The sequence below is a fragment of the Propithecus coquereli genome, unplaced genomic scaffold, assembly GCF_000956105.1.
Source record: "Propithecus coquereli isolate 6110/MARCELLA unplaced genomic scaffold, Pcoq_1.0 Scaffold205, whole genome shotgun sequence".
NCBI lineage: Eukaryota > Metazoa > Chordata > Mammalia > Primates > Indriidae > Propithecus > Propithecus coquereli.
In genome coordinates, this window is record NW_012145523.1 from 4,144,177 (window position 1) to 4,152,762 (window position 8,586).

At 36.3% G+C, this 8,586-nt stretch overlaps 1 protein-coding gene across 1 annotated transcript in view; it reads right to left on the reverse strand.

Moving 5' to 3' along the window:
* Nucleotides 1–8,586, reverse strand: part of SPG20 (spastic paraplegia 20 (Troyer syndrome)) — a 32,068-nt gene that overhangs the window by 4,081 nt on the left and 19,401 nt on the right. Inside the window, exons 3-5 of the mRNA XM_012644075.1 lie at nt 7,430–7,624; nt 5,585–5,743; nt 5,413–5,503 (exon numbers count right to left, since the gene is read on the reverse strand). Of these exons, the coding sequence (XP_012499529.1) occupies nt 5,413–5,503; nt 5,585–5,743; nt 7,430–7,624 (445 nt within the window). The remainder of the gene's footprint in view (nt 1–5,412; nt 5,504–5,584; nt 5,744–7,429; nt 7,625–8,586) is intronic.

Below are 8,586 nucleotides of genomic sequence, written 5' to 3' on the forward strand. Positions count from 1 at the left end.
TGTCTACAGCAGTATGCAGTTGGGATGTATGAGCCTAAAGATCAGATAGAAGTTAACAGAAAACATAGATTTGAGAGTTACTGGCATATAAATCCCAATTGTAGCCATAGGTGTAGATGAGATTATCCATGAAGAGATGAGGATAGAACACTGAAAAAGAACACTGACAGAACACCTTACAAAGAACCAATATTTAGCAAATGAATGTGGAAGACAGTAATGCTGAGAAATAGTCTCATAAGACAAAATAGAAAGGTGAGCTAAATGAGAATACTGTTAGGAGATTATATAGACAGCTAAGCCACCAATCTTAATAAGCATGAAATACTAGAACAAGATCAATCAGGAGGAGAGGCTCTAGTAGGCATGTGATTAGACTTTATCCATGAAAATTTCTAGGAAAAAATCTACTCATAAAAAAGACATGTCTTTCAAATCTACAGATAACACAACCTGGAAGACTGGCTAATATGACACACCAAAATCAAAAGTACAAATAAAGGACTGATTTAATGACCAGTCAAAAACAACAAAATGAAGTTAAGCAAGTGCAAATGAAAGGTCTTAATTTTATGTACAAATATCAATTGTCCAATGACAAGATGAAGGTCTAGATTTTAAAGGTTTATTTTTTAAAAAGGTCAAGTTTGTCCAGGTACAATGGCTCACCTCTGTAATCCCAGTACTTTGGGAAGCTGAGGCAGGAATGCTTGAGACTAGGAGTTTGAGACCAGCCTGCAACATAGCAAGACTGTCTCTTAAAAAAACAAAAAATCAGTCAGACATGGTGGCATGAGCCTGTAGTCCCAGCTATTTGGGAGGCTGAGGCAGGAGGATTGCTTGAGCCCAGGAGTTTGAGGCTGCTACAGTGAGCTATGATTGCATCACTGTACTCCAGCCTGGGTGACAGTGAGACCCTGTCTCCAAAAAAAAAAGTCAAGTTTGATACCAATTAATAAAGAGAATATACTCTTTGTCTTGTGTGCCATACTTATCAAGTGCAAATATGACTAAAACATGGGAGGCAAATTCCACTGTATTCGATCTGATCACAACACATCTGGAACATGAGATTCAATTTCAGATGCTATGTTTTCAGAAGAGCACTGATAAACTTTAATTTGTCCCTATCAAAATAAAAATAGAAGTTGAGCAAAATGAAGGACCTGGAAACAATACCATATATGGAATTGTTAAAGCAACTGACAGTACTTAGGAGACAAGCAAAAACCAAGTGATGGGCATAACGATGATTAAATATTTTAACTCCTGAGTAGATGTTACATAGAACTGGTTTTGGGTAATATGACATTTGCCCTTGGCGTTACCCTTTCATCCAGTGCAAATTTAAGGGGAATTTTACTTAAATTTCACTACACAAACCAATAAAATACTGTACCATAAAACAATAGATTTCTTACAGGAAAATATCTATTATTAAGTTTATTTTCCACAAAGATATATTCAAAGATAAAATATTGCTAGGGGAAAATAAAAATGGATCTAGTTTACCGAAGAAGTTATATTCTTCTTTAAACAATTTAAAGTGGAACAAAAGAAGCTTAAAGGTGAAATTTAGAAGCTATGTAGAGGGTGATGAATTATTTAATAGGTACTATACTAAAATTAAGTGTAGCAGGTTTAAAGTTACATATTGTTTTTCATTGTTCCTGCAGGCCTTCATGTTTCTAAATCTAAAATAAGACAAAAGTTTTAATGCAACTGACAAAAATAAACTGAATCTTAACAAATAGTTCTTACACATTTACCTGAAAATGTTAAGAGTATAGTTATTTAATCCTCTGTATTGGCTTATACTACTAGAAATCAGATAAGGAATTTTATATAATGCATTTGTTTTTCTCCTAGGCATAATGCATATAATTAAGGTAGATTTAAAATAACTACTTTGGAGAGCAATGATTTATCGTAGGCAATACAGACACAAATTTTCTTTCCTTTTTATTCTTTTGGACAGTCTTACTCTGTCACCCCAGCTACACAGCTCTCTGCAATCTCAAACTCCTGGGTCAAGTGATCCTCTTGCTTCATCCTGAGTAGCTGTGACTACAAGTGTGTGCCACCACATCCGGCTAATTTTTTCTATTTTCAATAGAGACGGGGTCTCGCTCTTGCTCAGGTTGGTCTCGAACTCCTAAGCTCAAGCGATCCTCCTGCCTAGGCCTACCAGAGTGCTAGGATTATAGTGTGAACCACCACACACCTGGCCCAAAATTTTCTTCATTATACTACCATCAGTTGGATTAGTGTAGAGCAACACAAATGCTTACTATATCAAATACTTTTTGATAGTACAATAAGTGTAAATAACTAAGAACGTAAATAACTGTACATAAATAAATAACTAAATTAAACAAAGGTACAACTATCTTTTCCATTTCTTCAGTTCTGTGACTAAGTTATTACTGGTTTAATACTTTTAGTTTCTTCTCTTAAAAGCTATTTTCTATTTCCAGGCCAGATTATCTCCACAGGTGAGAAAACAGCATTACCTGGGTAAATCCTTTACTCCCTACTGCCTCTCCCATCTTTCCAAGTCTCTAATAGTAGAAATTAAATTACTGCTAAGATAATCATCCTCACAGTTAGAAATACAAAGCTACTTAACTAAATTCTCACTTACATGATTTGTATTTATTCCATGAATCTTTGGAGGAAAGAATAAAAATAATAGCAATACATACCATAATAGAAATAAATTAGCTCAGAACCACTGTTAAAATACCCTATTCATCACATTAAGTTCTCCTTGCTAAGGACCAGAAATACAAAATTTACATCAAAACCCAGTACTTCCTAGTTATGTGAATCTCAAACTTTTAATAAGCCCATTGTAGTTAGGTAAGTATTTTTTTCATTGGAGTAGGAAAAGGGCAAATCCAACAAAGCACTACCTACTTTCTAATATGATTGCCTAATTATCTGTGCTAACAACAAATCATAATGACAATCTAAAAATAATTCACTTTTGGCCTAAAGGTACTTCTGACTTCCTCCTGCTGTTGCTACAAATAAAGAAACTATTTTTCTAATTATGACTGATCCATCCAGTAACTAACCTCAAGGGCAGAAAAAAATTAATGAGTATCAGACACAGGTCAATGCAACAAGTGGCAAGATGTGCAACGGAAGACTTGAGTTTTACATTTCCATCAAAAGAATCTCAGATATACTCTATATTCTCATTTTCAACTGTTTTTTGTAAAACTGACAACCCAAGAAGATGTGCTACGTTGCTTTGACTTGAAGATATGCGTACCCCAAACAGAGCAGGTCAAACTAACTTAGGATGGAAATTAAGTTAGTATTTCCTAAGTCAAAAGCAATTTATTGTGGTGGGAGGGAATCTAAAAACATGTTAAGATAATGCTGGAAAGTACTAAGCCTGCACAGATTACCCACCAAGGGCAGTGGTGGCCCAGCACTTTTCTCTGCACTTCAGAGCACACATTCTAATGACAGAAACACTTGGTTTATATTCCAGCTCTACTTCTTACTAGGGGTGCAATCTTTAGTAAGTTATTTAAGTCTCTATGCTTTGGTTTCCAGATCTATAAAATGGAGATAGTAACAGTATTAAAAATTAAATAACATATATGAAGGCACTGAACATAGTGCCTGACACATAAGTATGAACTCAAATAAATGGTATCAGTAAGTGGATAATTAACACAAATAAGAAAGAATTGTGAACACCACTAATATTACTCTCTTCTTTTTTCTTTCTAAATAAACAGTAAGATCCAAACTAATTCAAAGCTAAGAAAGCAACTCAGGTCCATCATACTAGATTTAGTTTTTAGACCTTGATTCTTTTAATACTGTGTAAAGACAGTATTGTCAGGTAGAAAGAACAAAGAGCTAAAAGCAGAAGATTCTGTTTTAAATCTCATCTTTAATACCACTTGTCATAAATTTGTTTAACATAGTTGCTGCTTCAGCATTCACTCTTTAGGTCTGATATAAGTATTTCAAACCCAGTTGTATCCTATCACCTTTGGCCTAGTTAAAACTTCCCCCTCCCCATGTGGTTGTCTGCAATAGAACTCACTTGTTCCTCATCTCCCTGACTCAAAATTCAACACATCCCACAGCTGCTGACCACAAGAAAACGCAACAGCCAACACCAGAGTCAAGTAAATAAGTTCTCCCCTTCACACATGTTTTCTTTACACTAGTCAATCCATATCTCCCACTGAAAAGCCAAAGGGATAACATCCATGGACCTTAATGAAGGCACGGTCCCACAGGGCCCCTTCTCTCTCACATACATGTGTGCTCATTCCCTCCTTCCCCCATCTGCTGACTGAGCACCCTGCTATCTCCAGGAAGTTCCATCAGCCCTCATGGACACCCCTCTTCTCTCATGGATCTGTAATAAAATGCTTCTATTAATTCATGTGTTTTTTTGTGCTGCTTCCTGTGTTTCACCTGACCAACACACCCAAACCTAACTCTCCTCCTAGTTACGGGTCTCCTTTAGAATGACTTAGTAGGAATAAATTGGACACAGGTCAGATAAGAGCCATAAGCGTATATACCAGTATAAACAAATTTCCTGAAAGAGGGACACCTGGTCACAGGTCACTTAGGCATTAGGCTGTCCACCAGGATAAAGAAGTATCCCATGAAAGGCACACTGTAAACATCCACAACCACCTCCCCTAGGGCCTCGTTAAGGGCAAGACTACAATTTATAGCCACTCTCTAGAGAGATCTTAAGGCCAAATTAGAAAGAAATCAACACCACTTATCATGTAAGCTTGTGCAATGCATTCATTTCTACACCTGTCCATTTTTAATATATGAAGAAGACATACCATTTGTCTATCCCGATACAAATGTACAGTGGTAATTAGAGTCAAGTAAGATGTGACGAAATTTTACAATTTTTGTATACAGAATGGGCTAACAGGGGGTATAACAGTTTAATTATAATTCAAGTTTTTCAGGCAGATATCACCCACCAAGAACATGTAGTTAATAAGGTATACAGAAATTCCAGGCTTTTAAAAAAAATTAAACCTATTCTTTAATAATGAATATTTATAACAATTACTAATACAAAGTCACAAGAATTCTACTTTACCAAAAATATTATTTTCACTATTGAAGAAAAACAGTGAGTGAAAAAATTGTTTGATCAAATACTTAATAAAAATAACTACATAATTACCTTTTTTTTTAAAGATGGGATCCTTCTATGTTGCCCAGGCTGGTCTCGAACTCCTGGCCTCATGTGATCCTCCCACCTAGACCTCCCAAAGTGTGGAATCACAGGTGTGAGCCACCCCACCCAGCTTACATAATTAACTGTCATGGATTTTTACAAATGCTACAAAAGATTTAGTCATTAAAAATCATTTTAATGACATTTTAAATTCAACTTACTTGTATTTGACAGTTTGTACAGTTTCTGCTGAAACGTTGTTAACAATGCATTTAGCTGCACATTCCAATCCTTGCCAGACAGTTGAAAATCCTGCAAATATATTTAAAAGTAAGTAAATCTAGTCCAAAGCAAACAGACCTTCCTAGTTAAAATTCTGGGCCCTTTTGTTACCTTGAACACTACTTGCTGCTACAACCATAGCACCATCCAGGGGAGATTTCCCATCTTTGTCTTTTTTAAGAGATTCTGGAACAAGTTTGCTTCCATGCTTCTTGACGTGTGGAGCTAGTTCTCTTCCAACACAATTTGCTACTGTGCAAACTCCATCAACTAATATAATAAAAAAAAGAAAATTTAGAAAAAAACATATTCTTCCCTTGATTTTACCATCCATTGCAAAATTGTTAAGTGAGGATCTAAAATTGTTTTACTCCATAATGTTACCATTTCTACTTAAGGATGAGAAGCTAGACTGGGGCTTTTTTTTTTTTTTTTTGAAATAGGATCTCACTACATTGTCCAGGCTGGCCTTGAACTCCTGGGCCCAAGTGATCTTCCTGCCTCAGCCTCCCAAGTAGCTGAAACTACTGGCACACACCACAGCCAGGCAATTTTTTTTTAAACAAAGGCTATTGTTTGCTTTAAAAATGTGTTTCCAGAGCCTCCTGATGGTTATAACCTCATCTCTTAGATATACATGTTCTTGGCACTTCTGTTTGAGAAAACCATCCTCCTTTTCTGACTGTTGCAATGCAAGATTGGTAGGTACATCTTTAGCGCTGGCCAGTTATGTGTATTTGTATTTTTCTATCAGTAAATATCTCAGTGAAATAATAAGGTATTTAAGTCTGTAAAAGTAAACAGCCCAAAATCTGCTTCAACAAATACTAAAAAAGATAGTCTTACTAAATTTAATGGTAATCCATTAAGGTCCTATCTGACCATCTTAAAACAGTAATCTTTAGCCTTCTGATTCTCAAAGGACAAGGGGACAGAAGTATATTGCTTAGGAATCACTAAGTCAGCTTTTCTCAAACAATATATCCCTCCCTCTTGACCATCAACTTCTATGCAGAGAACTGCTGTGCTTAAAAGAATATGTCATATCCCTCAGATGGATTCAAGAATAACAAATTCAGTCACATGCCACATGATGACATTTTGGTCATTTTGTTGTGTATATGATGGTGGTCCCATGAGATTAAAATGGAGCTGAAATATTCCTATACCCTAGTGACATCACAGCCATTGTAACACTGTAGCACAATTACTTTTTTTAAAAAATAAATTTAGTTTGACCCAAGTGTACACTAATGTCCCAGGCCTTCACATGCACTCACCACTTACTGACTCACCCAGAGCAACTTTCAGTTCTGCAAATAACATTCATGATAAGTGCCCTATACAGGTGTACCATTTTTTCTCTCTCATACTGTATTTCTACTATACCTTTTCTATGTTTAGATACATAAATACTTACCATTGTATCCTAATTGCCTACAGTATTCAGTACAGTACCTTGCTGTACAGGTTTGCAGCCAAGGAGCAATAGGCTATACCATCTAGTTTGTGTAAGTGCACTCTAGGATGTTCACATAATGATGAAATCACCTAATGACACATTTTTCAGAATGTATCCTTGTCATTAGGTGACACAAGACTGTACATTCTGAACTCCTCTTGCAAGATACACACTGTTCTCTCCAACCAATCAAAACCACCCTTTAACCAGAGTTTCTCAAACTTTAATATGCAAATATCAATCACCTAGGGATCTTGTAAAAATGCAGATTCTGAATCAGCAGGTATGTCTGGGGCCTGAAATTCTGCATTTTTAAGGCTCCCAGATAGCCTGATGTTGCTGGTTCATAGATCCCATTGTGAGTAGCAAGGAGAAACTGCTTTGTTTTAATTCTTTATTCTTGAGATTAAATCATCATTAAATCCAAATAAATATTTGGATTAAGAGATTATTTTAAAATTTAACTTTAAAGAAGTCATCTAAAATTACTTTACCCAGGAATTGACTGACTTTTGCTGCTCCTCCTGTAGCCTGCTTCGCTATATAAAGTCCCTTGGTGACAGCTGGACTAACTTCCACTGGTTTTTCTTCTGGTTGAATCCGTTCTCGGAGTTTAGAAGCACCTTTCTGGATTGCTTTGCCAGTAAATTCAGCACCTTTGACTAAACCCCAGCTCACCCAGGAAGCACCTTTTAAAAATAAAATTCAAAATTACACAATATTAGGGCCAACTCTTTGATAAATAACATCAAGAGAAAAATAAAAGGAGTTTGATATTCAGATCCCAAACATGCCATGTCATCAACTTTCATGATAACTTCATACCTATAATTTCTTCCTGGAATATACACCTTTTCTAACTAAACTCATCTTTCAATACTTAGGTCATACATCATTCAGTGACAGAGTTCTGTGTTACTCTATGGTGACACTGTAACTTATAGGTATCTCTATGTCACTTACCACACTATATTAATGTTAGGTATTAATTTTGAGTTTTGGTGCCTTTAAGATGGTATTTGGCTAGAGGACCCAGATATCCTTATTCTTTTTGCCTTAGTCCAGGCATCATTTTCCCCCATGATATCCTGAGGGAGAAAAACAAACAACACAAAATGGAAACCAAAGAACCTATATCTCAAACACTAAGGCAGAAGAACTCTTGCTTGCTTTAGGCTAAGGCATTAGTCAGGGGGTCCTATTCCTTCTTCAATCCTAAACTCAAACTCCTGAATCTCAGCAGCTTTTAACTTGCTACATAAACATCAATGACAAAATCATGAGAACCACCAAAGAACACATAACAAGAAAAAATCTAAAACAGAAGACAGAGGTCTAGATGACTTAGCCATTTCTCATGACGTTAGGCCCTTTGCTCTGCTCATGCTTCTTGCAGCATGAATGAAAGGAGCAGTTGCCAGAGGAAAAGCAGAATGGCAGGGCCTTTTCTAGTGAGGAGAAAGGGTCCTCAGCCAGTGTGCATGTGGGGAAAAGAGGAGCAGGAGAGATGGGAAAAGCAAGAAAACACACACAAGAACAGAGTCCCCAAAGATGGGAAGGAAAGTGTTACCCTCTTCTGTAGAGAGCTTACAATTTAAAAAAATATTTCCTTTCTGGCTAATCCTAAAACAATGAACTTTTAAGGCTGGAC